The sequence below is a fragment of the Cornus florida genome, unplaced genomic scaffold, assembly GCF_030987335.1.
Source record: "Cornus florida cultivar Cherokee Brave unplaced genomic scaffold, ASM3098733v1 CherokeeBrave_3.0.0_Hap2_Chr01, whole genome shotgun sequence".
Classification (NCBI taxonomy): domain Eukaryota; kingdom Viridiplantae; phylum Streptophyta; class Magnoliopsida; order Cornales; family Cornaceae; genus Cornus; species Cornus florida.
The window spans coordinates 109068016-109086923 of NW_026775571.1; the positions used below are offsets into that span (position 1 = coordinate 109068016).

The window sequence follows — 18908 nt, forward strand, 5'->3', positions numbered from 1 at the left end:
CTTTCTGAGCACATTGTTATGTTCCCAAGTTAGACAATAAGATAATTGTCAACTAGTTTTCTTAGCATGATTGTCTTGTACCTGTAAATTGTAAACGGGGTGATCCTTAGAAACTCAAATCTAATAATTGTCAAAATGGAAGACTCCAAATGTACTGTTCCTTGTAGGAGATTTTGATATTCTCAAAATTTTCAAGTCACTCACTTCAAAAAAAAAATTATTGTGCCCGTTGCAGCATTACACAAGTTGTTGGGCGCAATGAACTTTTTCTCTATCCTTCCCAACTCCTACCTGTCAATTTTATTTTATTTATTTTTTTATTTTTTTATTTATTTTTTTATTTTAAGAAAGAATAGAACAAATGCTAAAGCATTTCTCGCATAAATGATATCGTACTATCTACGCTATCAACTAAAGCATTTCTCGCATAAATGATATCGTACTATCTACGCTATCAACTAATTATATCTTATCACATGCAATTACGCCTTTAGCCCAATGGTATAATTTCTTCACCCTAAACCGGGGGGTGTTTGCTTTGACTTAAAAATAATAATAATAATAATAAATAAATAAATAAATCTTGTGGGCTGTGATTACAAACATGTTGATCCATCATTAAAAGTATGAGTCCAACTGCGTAGAAGATCTTTTTACCAATTTGGTTCGGGCTTATGATTCGATTAATTCTCAGTATTTTAATTAATTCTGAAGTGGGCTAAAAATTTATATGAATTGAAAGATAGCCCATATCATGATAATATTATATGGGTTGTGTTTGGACAAACGAGGCACAACTTGAGCGTTTTGCAGATTGAACTGTACACGAGGTTTGTCATCCACGCTTAAAGATGAGGGTGATTAGTTGGACTAATGTGCCGAGCTTCCACATGCAAAATTTGAGTTTCTTAGTCCAATCAAATCAATTCATTCTCTCTTTTCCTCATTGACAGCGCCAAGATTACAACTACTAGACGCAACCGTTTGAGATTGCTTTTCAACAGCTTTGACATTGTTTTTCATTTGACAATTATGTCATTAATTACTTCTTATAAAGATGATTTCAACTTTTTTTTTTATTTAATTACTATTAACAAATATAGTAGTACATTATTAAAGGATATAATTGTAAAATTAGTTCTATAAGTGTTTAAAAATATATTATTACTGAACAAATTAAAAACTATAAAGTAATTTAATTGTGGTTTTATAAAATGTGTTACCAAATACTTAATATGTTTTCACTGAACTCAATTGTTTGATGGACGAGAGTATTTTTTTTTTCTTCCTTTCAACACAAGTTCTTAGTCCAATAAATTCGCACCCTCGATTATTGTATTGAATTGTAAAATTTCATAATTTCTTGAAAAAAAAATAAAAAGTAAAAATAAAAAAATTGAATACTAAAGGCGTAATAATCTAGATGTACAACCTATTCGTACATAGGCGTGAACGTGGATATGTTTCTTATCATAGGACGTATGTTTCTTATCATAGGACGATTCAGTTGCAAATCCATCGATGACTGTCATAAAAATAGAATTTTTTCCTTTAACAAAATTGACCACATTCCCCAAAGAACAAAAGAGTTTTTGTCACTTGATATGATAGAGTAACTAAAGAGCTAGGTAGTGGACCATGAACACTCCACCATCTTTACATTATATCGGTGCTGTATTCAATGCAATAGGATCGTGATCTTCTTCTACTAAAAGTACCCCAATTTTATATTTTTTTATTTTGGTCAATGATGAAAGCGTGAGCCTCTTAAACCATTTTATAATTCATGAGTAAATATATATAGCTTTTATGTTTCAATTTCGTCTTCAGAGACATAACAGTGTTGATAGAAAATTAAGGAGATAAATTGTTGAGGTCTCACTTTCGAATCACACTTTTAACCTAAATTATGCGTATGTTATGAGCCGATACATTTAGTTTAAGAAAAATAAGAATGTATCAATTATGCTTGATAATTATAGAAAAAAAAAAAAAAAAAAAAGTCTGAGGGTTGGGAATTCGAAATCTCACTCTCTAAAATTGAATTGTGAAATGAAAGACAAGCCTCAAATTTGTTAATACTCTTATTTGATTTAATTCGGACCTAACTGGGTTGGCCCACGGAGTCAACTCGCAGTTGAACTCGGGCCGCCCAAAAAAACACAAGTTGATGATGGTTTGCTTTTTTTTTTCATTGAGTGCGTCATGGGCCTCATGGCCTTCGTCTTCTCAACTTGAAACACCATGGGTCCACTTGCCGCAATAATAAATGCACGCTAAAAAAAATGACTACAAGTGGTCCCGGGTTTGAAAAGTCCAAGCCCATCCTGGTCCACACGTTTTGGGCTGATTTGACCCAGTCCACCATTTCCAAGCTTATCTTCCATGTTCCAAATGACCTACTTTTGTATGCGTATAAAAGCCATATGCAACCTGTCATTTTTTTTTTTGACGTATTATTTGCTCCATACTTGATTATAATTTATAAACAACGAAATGTCACAATTAAAATTAATTGATTCCACCAAACTTTGAAGATTGCACATGGAGGGCTTATATTTACTTGACTTTATAAAAAATTCAAGCAATAAACCGCGTCATGATATATATCACATCAATCTGTTATTTTGTATACGTCCTTTTGCCTGATATTTTGCATTACATAACAGATGCAAGAAAATTATGTAATTAAAATAGTTGACCTAAACATAGATGAATTCTATAGAATATTAGGAGGTGTAATAATTAGGGTAAGTTGACCACTATTATTTTGTATTGATGATTATATATATATATATATATATTAGTAAAATATATGTGACGTTATGAAAAGTTATTTTATAATTTTTATTTTAATAATATTATATAAATATTATTAAAATAAATTTACTTTTTCAAATAATTGATTAGTAATTTTTTTTGAGTAATTAAAATTTTAAATATTTATGAAGCGAAATGTGTAGCCAATATTAAAATTTAAGGAGAAAAACCTTGCAATTATTAATATAATATGTACATAATTAGATAATGAAATGTATAATATTTAAAAACTTATAACCAAGGAAATATATAATATTAAAAAACTTATTTGTTTAGTTAATAAATGCTGCCATGACATAATTAAACAAACATAGAAAAATAAAAATAAATCAACATGATTAATAAAGAATTTTGAACCATGTTGTGAAATAGATCAATCAAAATAAATTAAGATATTTTTAAAAAATAAAATGATCTGAAATACTAATTGAATGATTTAAACATCTTGATTGAATTTTAATTAAATAACAAATTATTTAATTTTAATTAGTAATTTATTTAATGATTTGAAACATCTTGAATTTCAATTACACAATTACCTATTTAAATTTAATTAGTAACTATTTTATTATTTTTTAAATTATTTTAGTAAAAAATTAACTATTTTATTTTAAATGGTTACTCAACAGATTTATTTTAATTGGTAACTTATTTTATTATTTAGTAAATTATTTTATTATTTTATCAGTAAATCATTTGAAACATCTTGATTGATAATTTATTAATCATCATTTATTTTATCAAGATATTTCAAATCATTAAATAAATATTCCAATTACACAATTATTTAATTTTAATTGGTAATTTATTTTATTATTTGGATAAATTTTGATCTATATTTATATTAAGGAAAGAGTTAGAAATAGAATAAAATAGAAAAATTAAAGTTGTTTTAACCTTGAAGAATTCTGAACATAATAGAATTTATTTTAATTGCTAACTTATAAAATTTATTTTAATTGGTAACTTATTTTATTATTTAGTAAATTATTTTATTATTTTCTCTATAATGATTTGAAACATCTCGATTGAATTTTAATTAAACAATTACATATTAAATTTTAATTGGTAATTTATTTCTTTATTAAATTTCAGATAAAAAATTACCTATTTAATTTTAAAAAGAATTCCGAGCATATTAAAGATTTAATTTTAATTGGTAATTTATTTCTTGACTGAATTTCAAATAAGCAATTACCTATTTAATTTTAATAAGAATTCCAAGTATAATAGGATTAATTTTAATTGGTAACTTCTAGGATTTATTTTAATTAGTAACTTATTTTATTATTTGTTAAATTATTTTATTATTTTATTTATATATGATTTGAAACATCTTATTTGAATTTCAATTAAATAATTACCTATCTAATTTTAGTTGGTAATTTAGCATAATATGATTTATTTTAATTGGTAACTTATATGATTTATTTTACTTGGTAACTTATTTTATTATTTGGTAAATTATTTTATTATTTTATCTATAAATGATTTGAAACATCATGATTAAATATCAATTAAATAATTACCTATTTAATTTTAATTGGTAATTTATTTAATGATTTGAAACATCTTGATTGAATTTCAATTAAACAATTTCATTTATAGAAACTTATTTATTTTAATTCAGTTTATATCAATTAATAATTATTTTTTTATTTGACTGAATATCAATTAAACAACCACCTATTTAATTTTAATTGGTAATTTATTTAATGATTTGAAACATCTTGATTGAATTTCAATTAAACAATTTCATTTATAAACACTTTTTTATTTTGATTTATTTCTTGATTGACTTTCAAATAAACAATTACCTATTTAATTTTAATAAGAATTATGAGTATAATATGATTTATTTTAATTGGTAACTTATATGATTTATTTTAATTAGTAACTTATTTTATTATATCATAAATTATTTTATTATCTTATCTATAAATGATTTGAAACATCTCGATTGAATTTCAATTAAACAATTGTTTAATTTTAATTGGTAATTCAGCATAATATGATTTATTTTAATTTGTAGCTTATAGGATTTATTTTCCTTGGTAACTTATTTTATTATTTGAAAAATTATTTTATTATTTTATGTATAAATGATTTGAAATATCTTGAAATGATTTGAAATATCTTTAAATTATTTCAAATAAATATTTCAAATCATTTTATTTTAACTCATTTTATATCATTTTAAATAAAATGAGTTAAAATAAATTATTTCAAATAAATATTTCAAATCATTTTATTTTAACTCATTTCAAATCATTTTAAATAAAATGAGTTAAAATAAATTATTTCAATTATTTTATTTTAACTCATTTTATATCAATTAATAAATATTTTTTATATTAATAAATAAATATTGAAATACTGAAACGCTAGAATACCGAAACACTGAAACTCATTACAATAACACTGAAACTCATTACAATTTTAATAATAGTATAGATATATATGTGTTTTATTTATAAAAATAAAAAATAAATAAACATAATATATAAATTATTATTAGTTTATTGTTTTCCAAAAATTCAAGAAAACACAGTATATTACTATCCCTAGCAGGCTCAAACATTTAAGAACTCCCCTTTTGTGATACATATATCATACCATGTGAGATAATGTTCATTAAAAAAATTTTAAGGTTAAATTATATTGATCTCCCTTAATATTTGAATAAATTACACATGAGAAGATCGCCCAATATTTATTATTTTCATCTTCCCTAAACACATTAGTCTATTAGTTACGTCCTTATATTATAATAATGGAAAATGATAGTAATATATTACAGTATATTGCATTTTATATATAGAAAGTGAAAAATTATCATTTTAGGTCAATAACCTTACCTTAAATAAAACACTAAAAGCGTCGTTGAACATAACGTCAAAAATCTCAACCACAGTTAAAATAATAAACGCTAAAAGATCGATGAGTGTGTAATTTGTCCAAACATAATAATAAATTCAATGTAATAAAAAAGTCAATATAATTTATCCAAAATATTATTAATTACATCACAAGTAATAAATTAGTCATAAATTCATTCCAAAAGTTACAAAATGCTTAAAAGCTGTAACCATCACTTACTTAAAATAATGTTAAATTGATTATCTCAATCACACCAACATTAAATAAACATTTATTTTTGGATTGAATCTCACTTTTTAAAGGTATTTTAAAATGTCATGTAATCCATTTATTAGACAACATTTTTCTCAAATTGCAAATTAAAAGAACTCAAAATTTTAACTAATTAGTAGTTATCCTTGACCAGTCAACCGATTAATAAATTCATATGAATGGGGGCAAAGAAAAGTATCCAAGTTAATCTTCAACTAAAAAATAATAATAATAAGTATCCAAATTAATCACAACTAAAAAAAGAAAAAAAAAGGAGGGTATCCATGCAAATATATATATATTAATAATCCAAAGAAGTGGAATTATTTAAATTAAACACATGCTCTCAGTCAGAAACCGTACAATGTCATGATTTATTTGAATATCGTAAAAGATTGTTTGTCTAAAATTATTTATTTATTAATGTTCAAATCAATGCTTCCATTTCAACTTTAATTTTTTCAAATCTCTCCAAATATAGTTACTTTTTCCTTTGGTTCTCTAGAAAGAAACTTTACCCTAGATACGTATGACATAAAATAGCAATTATTACAATATCATTGGTGAGAGAATGAGAAATAAAAATAAAATTGGCACGTGCTGAGTTTTAAATAAATTTTAACTCGTAATGATTTACGATTAGCATTAAAGCTACACCAAAATGGCTTGTTTAGTAGGAAAATAAAAAATAAAAAAAAATGGATAGAAGAAAGAAAAAAAGAAAAAAGAAAAGAAATGAATGAGACATCTTTACTAAATAGATGTGTATTTTCTTCTTTTATTGGGCTCTTAATTTACTATGTTTTAAAAGAGAAGAAAAGGAGAAAGATTTAATTATAATATTGTAATTTATAAAGAATATTATTGTAATTTAAAATTTATATAATTTAAGATAATATTTAATTTAAAATTTCTATAATAATTCACTTATCTTTCTCCCTTTCTTCTATTTAATTTTGGACGAATAAAAATTTGTAAAGTATCATATTTTCATTTCTTTTCTTTTACATCTCTGCAGAATAAAAGACAAAAAAAGTTAAATAAATTTATATTGAATAAATATTTTTTTATTTTAAAATAAAAATAATATAAAAATCTAAATAAATAATTTTGTAAGATATTTAGAAAGATAAGTTAGAATAGGATATATTAATGATGCAATGTATCTATTGGAATTTTTTTCTTGTAATAATCCAATTAGGTGGAATAATTTATATTAATTTTTTAACATGCTCTAAGTCAGAAACCGTACAATGATGGATTTGAACATTCCTCAAATTGATCTTTACGTGACGGTTTCTCTAGAAAATGATTAAAATTCAAATCAATGCTTACTTTTCAACTTTTGATTAATATTTGGTATGTATTCAAATCCCTCCAAATGTAGATTTTCCTTTGGTTTCTCGGGAAAGATACTTTACTGGTGAGATATGTCGACATAAAGTAGGAATTATATACATACTTTGTTAAACCAGTGTTGAGAAAGAATGGCTTGTGCTGACTTTTGTCGTAGTTTCGCGTAAGTCTACGAAGACAACGTATGCAGGCGTAGAATTTTAACACGTATTGCTTTTCGCATTACACAGCACTAATTTTTTTTTATTTAAAATGAATATTGTTGGCCACAAGTTCTTGGCGTGTGAACTGTGAATTAATTTGTGCTATAAAAAAATAAAAAATTATTTTATGGTAAAAAAAGAAGAAGTAAACGAAAGATATTTCCTTGCCTCAATTTAAGTGTCACTTTTTTTAAAAAACATGTTGTACATGCATTGTTTCTTATTAACTTGTCTTTTTATATTTTGAATATTCAAATCAAAAATTTTAAATAAAGAAAGTATGACACTTATTTTGAGACGAAAAAAGAATAATGTTAATAATTTATGATATTTAATTGATTTACAAAGAAAAATAAAAAGGGATCCTAAATATTTGGGAAAAAAAAGGGAAAGGTAATTACTTTTAATGAATTTAATATTATCATTATCTTTTTTAGAGATTTTGTCATTTATAAAAATAATGGCAAATTTAATATTATTTTTGAAAGGATGACCGAACCAATTCATCAAGCTTTATTCTATCTTTCCAAATTATTCAATTTTCTTTCTCTTTCTTTTCAAAAATTTATTTTAATTCATCCACTACAGTATTAAAACATACAATATTACTAATTTGGTGACACGGAAAAAAAAATTTGATATGTGATGAACGATTTTAAATCAATAGAAGCTGTTCCAAACATAATATGAGTACAAATTGAAAAATCAATATTAGAAAAATAATATCATAGCACATTCCAAACAGATCCTTTATTGTTCCGTTATGGTTTGTGTAGAGAGAGTTTTCATGAAGTATCATCTACGATTTAATAATTAAAATAAGACGTATCCATTTATTATTGGTCCACATCTATCAGTATTTTGTAGATCCTCGAGGATCTAAGTATCGTCCTTTAATGAATACTTCCTCCGTCCCAAAAGAAGTGTCTTCCTTTCTTTTTTTATCTATCCCAATATAATAGTGCACTTTCTTTTTTCAAATAATATATTTGACATATTTTCATATATGTCTTTTGAGTTTAAAATTTAAAATTTCAATATTTAAAACTTAAAAAAATAATTTAGTAACTTTTCAGGAAACAAATGTATGTCGCACATGTCCCCTTAAAATAATTTTTCCATAAATGACACTTAAATTGAGACGGAGAGAATAATATTTTTTAATTTTAACATGTAAATAAAATTGACCTAAAAAGTCTTCTTTGAAAAATATATTCCTTTTTCAGATTAAATATTTTTTATTTTTATTTTTATTTTTAACCTGTAAATAACTTTTTAGATCCAGCAAATATCCCACCTTCTAGATGTTAGTATCAAGAAATCCAAAAACTTGTAAAACAGAGGAATCAAAGCTGCCGCTTAAAAATTCAATGGGAATATTATTCTCCAGTGGTACACATGTGATGTGATAAAGAAGATTTTGCATAAAATAGTGAATAGAGTATACTAATATATAATTGCCCTTATTATAATAATATTTACCTAGTTGTCCCAAGACAAAGATTTTCGTCCCTTACCATATATATTTTTCTCCAATGAATTTATAGTCAAAACATAAAGCCGTTTCGGAAACTTCTCACTTCCCATTTTCAAGCACTTTATATCCAACTAAATACTTCAGACACAGCTTACCTTCGTGTATATAATACACACCACCAATTCTTTCACAAACCCTAAACCAAACACCAAACAATGAAGAACCCTTCCCTCCCTTCATTTCTCATCCTCTTTTCTCTCCAATTATTTTCTTGTGCTTTATCAGATTCAATCTACGACACCTTCCGTCAATGTCTCTCCAAGAACTCACCATCAGACCCAATTTCCCCCAATACTCTGTACAGCCCCACTAATCCTTCGTTCCAAACAGTCCTTACATCTTACATCAAAAACCGCCGCTTCAACACCTCCACCGCCGCGAAACCCTCACTCATCATCGCCCCTCTCCGCGAATCCCACGTCGGCCCCGTCGTGCTCTGCGCCAAAACCATCGGAATCCAACTTAAAATCCGGAGCGGCGGCCACGACTACGACGGCCTCTCCTACATCTCCGATGTCCCGTTTGTCGTTCTTGACATGTTCAACCTCCGATCCGTCGACGTCGACATTGCACAAGAGACCGCTTGGGTCCAGGCCGGTGCCACCCTCGGCGAACTCTTCTACGGAATTTGGAAGAAGAGCAAAGTTCATGGTTTTCCGGCCGGCGTCTGCCCCACCGTCGGCGTTGGCGGCCATTTGAGCGGAGGCGGGTACGGTAATATGATCCGTAAATACGGGTTATCCGTTGATCATGTTGACGATGCCCGTATAGTGGATGTTCATGGCCGAATTTTAGACCGTAAAGCGATGGGTGAGGACCTTTTTTGGGCAATCAAAGGTGGTGGTGGTGCTAGTTTTGGTGTCATTTTGGCTTACAAAATTAGATTAGTTAAAGTGCCAGAAGTTGTTACGATTTTCAGAATTCAAAAGACATTGGAACAGAATGCTACAGACATCGTCCACAGGTATCAATTCGTGGCCCCTAAGATCGACAACGATTTGTTCATCAGAGTTCTTCTCCAGCCAGTGACTTCCACCACCAAAAAGGGTGAGAAGACAATAAGGGCATCATTTATTTCCCTATTTCTTGGAGATGCTGACAGGTTGGTATCGGTCCTGAACAAAGATTTTCCGGAGTTGGGTTTGACGAAAGCAGACTGTGTGGAAATGACTTGGATCGAATCCGTCCTTTACTGGGCGAATTTCGATAACCAAACTAAGGAAGAGGTTCTACTGGAACGAAATTCGGATGGGGTGAATTTCCTCAAGAGGAAATCGGATTATGTTCAGACTCCGATTTCCAAAGACGGGTTGGAATGGATTTGGAAGAAAATGATCGAAGTGGGGAAAGTAGGATTTGTTTTCAACACTTATGGTGGAAGAATGAGTGAAATTCCGGCGTCGGAGACTCCATTCCCACATCGAGCAGGGAATTTATTCAAAATTCAGTACTCGGTCAACTGGAGCGAAGAAGGGATTGATGCGGACAAGAACTTCGTGGGTCAGATTAGGAGGTTATATAGTTACATGACACCATTTGTGTCCAAGAACCCTAGAGGTGCATATCTCAACTACAGAGACATTGACATTGGTATTACTCACAATGGCAAGAATAGTTACAATGAAGGTAAGGTCTACGGGGTTAAATATTTCATGGGAAATTTTGATAGATTGGTGAAAGTGAAGACGATGGTTGATCCAGACAACTTTTTCAGATATGAACAAAGCATCCCTGTTTCTCCATGAATCGAGGAAAGTGAAGGTAGACAGCTTGGAACATCAGTTTTAACCATCTATGTGGCTGTGTTTATAATTTGTTTCCTGTTATAGTACTCCAAAGTAGCGGTTTTATCATAGAGTTCAACATTTTTTTTTTTTTTCCGCTTTCTATGCAGAACTCAAATATCTTTAATAATAATGGGCAATTCAGTCCATTTGCAGGAATTAGTGATCAATGAAAATGAATTGATGACACTTTTGTCTTAGTTAAAAGGAGAAAAATATTATGATAAAAAACAGGAGAAAAATATATGGATGCAAGTTATCATTAGACATTTAAATAAAAAATTAAATAAGGCTTATATATTTTTAATATATTTATTTATGTGTCAATTGATGGTTAATTCAGAAAGAAAGCATGTAATAATTTCTATATGTGTGAATATGGATGATTATAATTGTAGTATGAATGAGAACGCATAGATTAAAGTCTGTATGTTTGTTGCATTGTTTGTGAATTTGAAAAAGTACGATTGAATGACAATGAGGGATTGAATTGGAGCTTTTTAATGTCCTTTCTATACCATATATCACTCACGTGATGTGGACTGTCGGTGGGTCGATCAATCACCAAATACACGCCACAAATTTTGATAAATATCACTTGGTTTAGAGAATTTTAGCTACCAAGTACCAAGTGAGACTTGATAGAGTAAAAAGAATGAGTGGCCTTACTAATTCTTTTCATAGTTTCATGACACTTTCGAGCTGCCCCAAAGCCTAGCCCAAATATGGGCCCAGTCAAGCCCAATTTAGGCCTGAGCCACTCATTCTTACTAATTCTTTTCTCAGTTTCTTGACATTTTCAACCTGCCCAAATGAAGCCCCAGTTGAGGCCACCAAGGCCTGATCATGCCTCAAAAGAATTAGTAAGAATGAGTGGCCTCAAAAGGCAGGCCTAGGCCCAATATTGTCTCAGTTTTTTTTTTAGGATTAATTACACTCACATTTTTGCCTTTTAACCCTTACAAATTATTTTATTGAACAGCCACCCTCATTCTCATCACCCACCATCTCTGCCATCACCACAATATATATATATATATATATATATATATAGTCCTGATCTCTTATTCCTTTGGAGTAAGAAAATTAATCCACACTTTCTATACAGAATCTAACGGCCATTTTTCAAACCCACCTATGACCTTTTCTTTTAACACAAAACCACTCTCACCCTATTTTAGTTTCTTTATTTAATTTTACCATTTTAACACAAAACCACTCTTACCCTATTTTAGTTTCTTTATTTAATTTTACCATTACTATCTACTATAACACTAAAAGATAATTATCAAAATAAAAATAGAAACATTTGAGTGGGAGGTTTATACGGGGTGGTCAGGATAGATTGATGGCTCGATTTAACTCTCTCTCCATTTCTTAGTCAGTATATCATCATCATCCAATAATCAAGCTCACAAATTAACAGATTCAATAATGAATTTCACCAAATGGCCAACTTCAAATTGAAATAGAAAGAAGTTTTGTTCAAACTTTAAATGAAATTTTCTTCAATTTCAATTCCAATGAATCAATTCAATATTCCAAAATTTGCAATACAGTATATTTGTTGATAAATTTACTTATACTAGAGAAGTATATTAATTTACTTATACTGAGGGCCTGTTTGATTTTCCTATTTAAGCGCTGAATGCAGAACACGGTAAGTGATTTTTAAAAATAAGTGTGTTTGATACGGTAAGTGATTTTTAAAAATAAGTGTGTTTGATAAAATTTTAGGTTATCGCTTAACATGGTAAGTACAGTTTAAAAGAGGTCAAAATTTTAAACGTGGGAAGGGTTGCTTATCGCAGAAGATGGTAATTGATTAGATTCATGGTAAGTGATTAGATTTTAAAATTATTTTTTTAATGACTACTCTACCCTCCCATAATCACGCTCTCTTCTAGGCTTCTTTATGATTTCTATAGGGCTTCTCTCTGCAATTTCTTTAAAATTGAAAAACTTTTCTATATATATTTGATTAGTTGTTACTTTTTATTTTTTATATTTTTTATTACATTATAGAATAAATTCTTTAAAATATATATAATTCTACCAAATTCCCAAAATAATAATAATAATAATAATTCTACATAGTATCTTATAAACACAATTCCCAATAATAATAATAATAGTTCTACATAGTATCTTATAAACACGTCTCATTTGGTTATCTATTCAAATTGATTTAGCATAAGTATTTATATAATAGAATTCTATTTCTAGATAAGAATTCCTTTTCACCTACTTTCTTTAATATTTTTAACATTCGATATTGGACATAAATATTATATAATCCAAAGCCCATATATTTTAAATTTTCTATCACTTATTTATATTATAAAATTATATTCCTGGATAAGAATTTTTTTTTCATGTACTTTCTTCGTAACACCATTTTCAATACCATACATAAATTTTATGTAATCCAAAATCAATATATTTTGAATTTTACTTTCTTTAATCTTTGTAACACCTTTTTTGATATCCTACTGAACAAATATTATGTAATTCAAAATTCATATATTTTAAATTTTACTTTCTTTAATCTTTGCTGCACCCTTTTCAATATCCTATATAAATGTTATTTAATACAAAATCCATATATTTTAAATTTTCATCAATTATTTTTATGATTATTTGACATTATTATTCATTGTTAAATCGATATATTTTAGTGAATTAATGTGGTTATTTTATTAATATTTTTATATTATAAATATAAATTTTTTATGAGTACCATATATTGAGGGCAAAAATGTAATCTGTACAACTTTCAGAATTCAGCTTTTCTATATAACAAACAATCTTAATGAATTCAGTGCTTAAAATTAAAACATTATCAAACAAGTTTTTAAATTAATACATTCAGTACTTAAAATTTCAGCGCTTAAAATTCAGTACTTAAAATTTTCAATGCATAATTTTCAGTTTTATGAAAAAGCACCTGAGAACAACAAGATGTTTCTTAGAAAAATGCTATAATATTATACTGTTGTTGCAAAATTGAAAAATACGGTATTGTTTTTCTTTCAAAGAAACATCTAAATAAAAACAAATTTATTAATAAAATATACTTACATTATTTTTTTTTTTAAAGGTTTCTATTTTTATTTTGATAATTACTTTTTATTGTTACGTAGATGATAATGGTAAAATTAAATATAAAAACTAAAAATAGGGTAAGAGTGGTTTTATGTTTAAAGGAAAGACCATATGTGGGTTTGAAAAATGACGTTAGATTTAATCTAACGGTCTATATAGAAAGTGTGGATTAATTTTCTTGCTCCATGGGGAGCAAGAGATCAAGACTCTCTCTCTCTCTCTCTATATATATGATATATATAGTGGTGTTCAATTACTCCCTAGTAGTAAGAAATTATATACTCACCTTTAATTGTAGCCTTAGGATATAATTTTAGGCAATTAGTTAATTAATTAACTTTTCTTTTATTTATTTTAAGAAACCTACATTTTCTTTCTATACCATTAAATATCATTAAAGTAAAATGACAGGAATAGACATATTATTAAAGGAAACAAGAATAAAATAATTTGGTTACTTTTTGCCAAACTCGCAAGCTGAGACGAAGTAAAATTAATCTAAAGTTAAAAGTCATCATTTTTAGTTTCTTTCCACACTTTATCAATTCTATTGATAAATTTTGAAAACATATACTAAATGATTTTAAATAAATAGAGAACATAATTATCCATTAGAGTACTATAAATTAAGGACCTTGAAAAATTATACATATTTTGGCATGCTTTTACTGGATCAACAATTTGAACATTTAATTTATCAAAAAAAAAAAAAAAAAATAGTGAGAACATTTAATAGATATATAATAATATATTAAGATTTGTTTTGTAGGACCTTTCTAAAAAATTTATGAAGCCAACAGTAGTCTCCTAATTCTAAATTAGTTGCTGGCCATTTTATATATATCTTTTGATTAATTTTATTTGGTTGCAGTTGCGGCATGCAAATTTGTTGAATAAACAATCGGTAGTGATGGGAAGAGTTTTTTTACTGGACAGAGAAACCAAAGCAAAAAAGTAGCCAAATTATTTTATTCTCATTTCCTTTAATAAATTATCTAGTTCTGTCATTTACTTTAATGATATTTAATGGTATGGAAAGAAAATATAAGTTTTTTAAAATAAAGAAAAGAAAAGTTAATTAACCAATTGCTGTAGGATTAGATCCTAAGGCTACAATTAAAAGTGAGTATATAATTTTTTATTTTAAAATAAAGAAAAGAAAAGTTAATTAACTAATTGTTAGATTCTAAAGTTACAATTAAAACTAAGTATATAATTTCTTACTTCCAGAGAGCAGTTAAACACTACTTACGATATACAGTACACACACATATATATACTAATTAATTCACACATAAAACCTGGGTTTACATCTATTTAAAATATATATATAGTTTTATATACCACATTGAAAGCAAAATGGGTTTGATTTGCTTTTTTTTAAAAAATTACATATATATATATATATATATATATATATATATATATATATATAGTTATGGGTTTAATTTGCCTTTAAAAAAAAAACTACTTGCAAAATGGGTTAAAAGGCAAATTATAAAAAAGATCCCTTGGCTATTAGCCAGTGCGTTTAAGTGATTGTTTGAGATAATTTTTCGGACGAAATTACCCTTAATAGATTATCATTCAGATAATTATTTATTTATTTTTCTCTTTCTATTCGTCAAACAAGGTATGTGAAGCAACAAAGAAAAATTCCCAAAAAAACAAAAATTGGAAAACCAATAAAATCATATTTAAGCTATGTAATGATCCCAAAACTAATGCCAAGAATTTTTTTAAAAAAAAATTTCGGCATAACCTCCCCTAAAAATGGACCTACCGCAACCTGTTTAAATGCATATTTAACCTGTCATGCAACTAATTTCTGAATTCACGGCAACAAAAGATAATGATACAACCTACTAATCTAGACAATGCTTCAAGCTAGGATTATCCTTCCATTCATCAACAAGTTACATATCATCAAGTTCGCATCCCATATGTCATCAAGTATCATAAGTGTATTACATGATCATGGTTCTTTAAAAGAAATTTACATCATTACACCTTTGGAATTTTACAAAAAATGAGGGATGAACAAAGGAGTAGTCTATTACAAAATAACAAGGAAAATGCTCTTCTAGCAACTTTCAAAGTTGGGGTGGATTGTCGTCCACCGGTTCTTTTCCAAGACCTGAAAAAAAAATATATAGATATAGGGGTGAGCGTATAGCTCAGCAGAGACACTTAAGACACAAATCTTATGTCCTTGTAAATTCAAGCAAAGCATAGGCCAATGGGAGATAGGGATCATACAACGTAGGGGATCAAATACAACATACAATTCAATTCCAATTATAAACAATGCAATGCAATGCAATGAAATGCAATGCATGTCAATGACACTCCCCATTTTCATTCTCAAAACCATCATTTTCAAACGTTAATACAGCCCGCCCTTTGGTAACCCTGTCGTGACACGAGAGGAGGATTGGCTAGTGTCCCTGACCCTTGGTAAGCCCGCGACGTCATTATGGGGCCCAGCTAGCTCAACCACACTAGGGCGACTCCCTAGTCCCCTCTAGGCTATATTAACCTCTGACCCGTTGGTAACCCTACAGCGACCGGGTTTATCAAAACCATTTCACAAAAACTATCATCTCCCAAAAATTCCTCATTTTCATTTTAAGACAAATTCTCCCATTTCATGCATCCCAATGACATGTCCAAGAATGTACATATAATCTCAATATCATGACAATGTGAAATTTTGGCACAATACAATTAAGTATGGTCTCATACATCCTTTTCAGCAAGTTTACACATAGTAGACATAAACTCAACACATAGGCATGCTTTTCACATAATACATCACATGTGCATAAACATACATTTCTCTAGACAACATTAAAATAATCATTAACACAATTAATCCCCAAGTAAAGCATGTTAGCACATAAAAGAGGTGTAATTCACAAAAAACACCACAAAGCCATCATCTATACATGCTTTTCACATAGACAAGTCATAACCCTAAGACATGAATTTTATCTAAACATCACTTACACCTCATTGAAGCAATTAATTCTCAAATTTAGCATGTCTAGCACAACAAAAAAAACATAACTCACAATGGAACAAGAAGAGAGTGGATTAAGATGCCCTTACATCAAAAATGAGCAAACCCTAGAAAATGGGTCCTAAATTTTGAAGTTCAAAGGGTGCACCAAATCTGGAATTGTTGGTATGGATGCGTAGAGCTCGACACAAGCTTCGTTTTGCCTCAAACGGCACCCAAATCTACCAAGAGATGATGAATTAATCAAAGATTCAAGTTAATTGCAAAGGAAAAAGAAAAAGAAAAAGGCAAAGAGATAGAGCACTGGCCGAGAGAGAGGATTCAGCGGGGAGAGAGAATGAGCATTAAAAAAAAAGTCTCTAAACCATATGTTTGAGTGGGTGGTGGGTCCCGCCGATTTTCTTTTCTTTTCCCTTTTCTTTTTGTTTCAAAATACTCCACATAAAAACAAAATGCACCACATACATATATAAGACACAAACATTACAAGCTATGTATAATTAATAAAATAAAATTAAGTACAATCACACAGGAGAGAGAAAATCCACCATGGCATTGGAATAAAAAATGAAAAAATTAAGTATAGTTCAATAAAGATTTTAAGTGGGTTCACTTGAACTATGCTATGTATTAATGATCTTTTCTATTTCGATGCACTTGATCTTTAGCAGCCATTATAGCAGTTAATTATTTTAAAAATAATAATTAATAATTTGTCATATTCCCTTAGTCCAATTTATTTCTTTTACTTAATTGAATATTTATGCTACTGCAAGGTAAGTGGAATAAAATTGGCAATTAAAATGTAAAATAATTTCCTTTACAAGTTTGATTTTTTTTTTTTATTATTATTATTATTTTTTTAAAATTTTACTCAAGTTAAAGACCTAAAAATATGATCCTTTTAATGTGAAATGACATCGTTGACCTCTATTCAATTCACAAGAATCTAATTATAAAGGACATTTAAGTCATTTAGTTTAAGAGAAATACATTTATCATCTCATCATATATTGTTTTGATTTCCCCATCTACTACTCGAAAATTACATACCATGTGGACGAAGTGTATGGGGTAATTTCTGAGAAGTTTACTAACTCTTATTTTTAAGATTTTTTTTTTATATAAAAATTCTTATTATTAAGATGGTAAGAAACCAAAGGAAATATAACACTTTTTATGTGCAAATGATTTCTTCAATTACATAGATGAAATCATGACCCAAAAAAAAAAAAAATAATAATAATAGTAAAAGTAAATAAATAAAAATAAATCATAGATTAAGGGCATGTTTGGTATGTAGTCTATGTTGGGTTGTTTTGTTCCAGGCCTGCTATAGTAGCCTTTTTTTTTTTGGCCCACATCATGTTTGTCTAGACTTGTTTTACAGCCAACAGTACCAGAACAAATCCATTTTTGGCCCAAAAGGTGAAACACGATTTACGTGTTGTATTTTGTTCTGGGAATGGAGTGGCCCATTTGTTACTGTACTAGAGGCAACAAGTTGCCAAAAGTTGGAACAATACACGAGCAGGTATAAAAGGAAAAGTTGCAACAAAATAGGGTTATCTCGCGCAGCTCTCCAAAAGGCGATTAGGGCGACTTGAGTTGAAGATCTGAAAATGACGGGGTTCATCTTGAAAATGACGACCAATCTAAAGATCTGAAGCTCTTTGAAAATACTCATACAAACCAGGTTTGCCTATTTTGGCTACAGTTTCACTCTATCAAACATGTTTTGCCTTGCCAAACATGTTATATATGTTTCTTTTCCGAAATTCCCATTGCAAATTTTTGTCGCCAAACATGTTTTCGTTTCCAACTCAGAACACCACATAACAAAACACTTATTTTATTGTAGGTTAAAACAAAATGCCTGAGAACACAATGCGTACCAAATAGGCCCTAAGTGAATATAGTTGAGTATTTTTGGGCCTCAACTATTATTT

General features: G+C 28.3%; 1 protein-coding gene across 1 annotated transcript; it reads left to right on the top strand.

Moving 5' to 3' along the window:
* The first annotated feature begins 9063 nt into the window (after positions 1-9063).
* Positions 9064-11021, top strand: LOC132313258 (berberine bridge enzyme-like 19). The gene has a single exon (XM_059811956.1). The coding sequence runs from the start codon at positions 9204-9206 to the stop codon at positions 10791-10793; it is 1590 nt and encodes a 529-aa protein (XP_059667939.1). The 5' UTR covers positions 9064-9203; the 3' UTR covers positions 10794-11021.
* The last annotated feature ends 7887 nt before the right edge of the window (positions 11022-18908 follow it).

Bases quoted from the DNA above. Each gene is read 5' to 3' on its own strand.
- LOC132313258 (XM_059811956.1), top strand. From the start codon at position 9,204: ATGAAGAACCCTTCCCTCCCTTCATTTCTCATCCTCTTTTCTCTCCAA.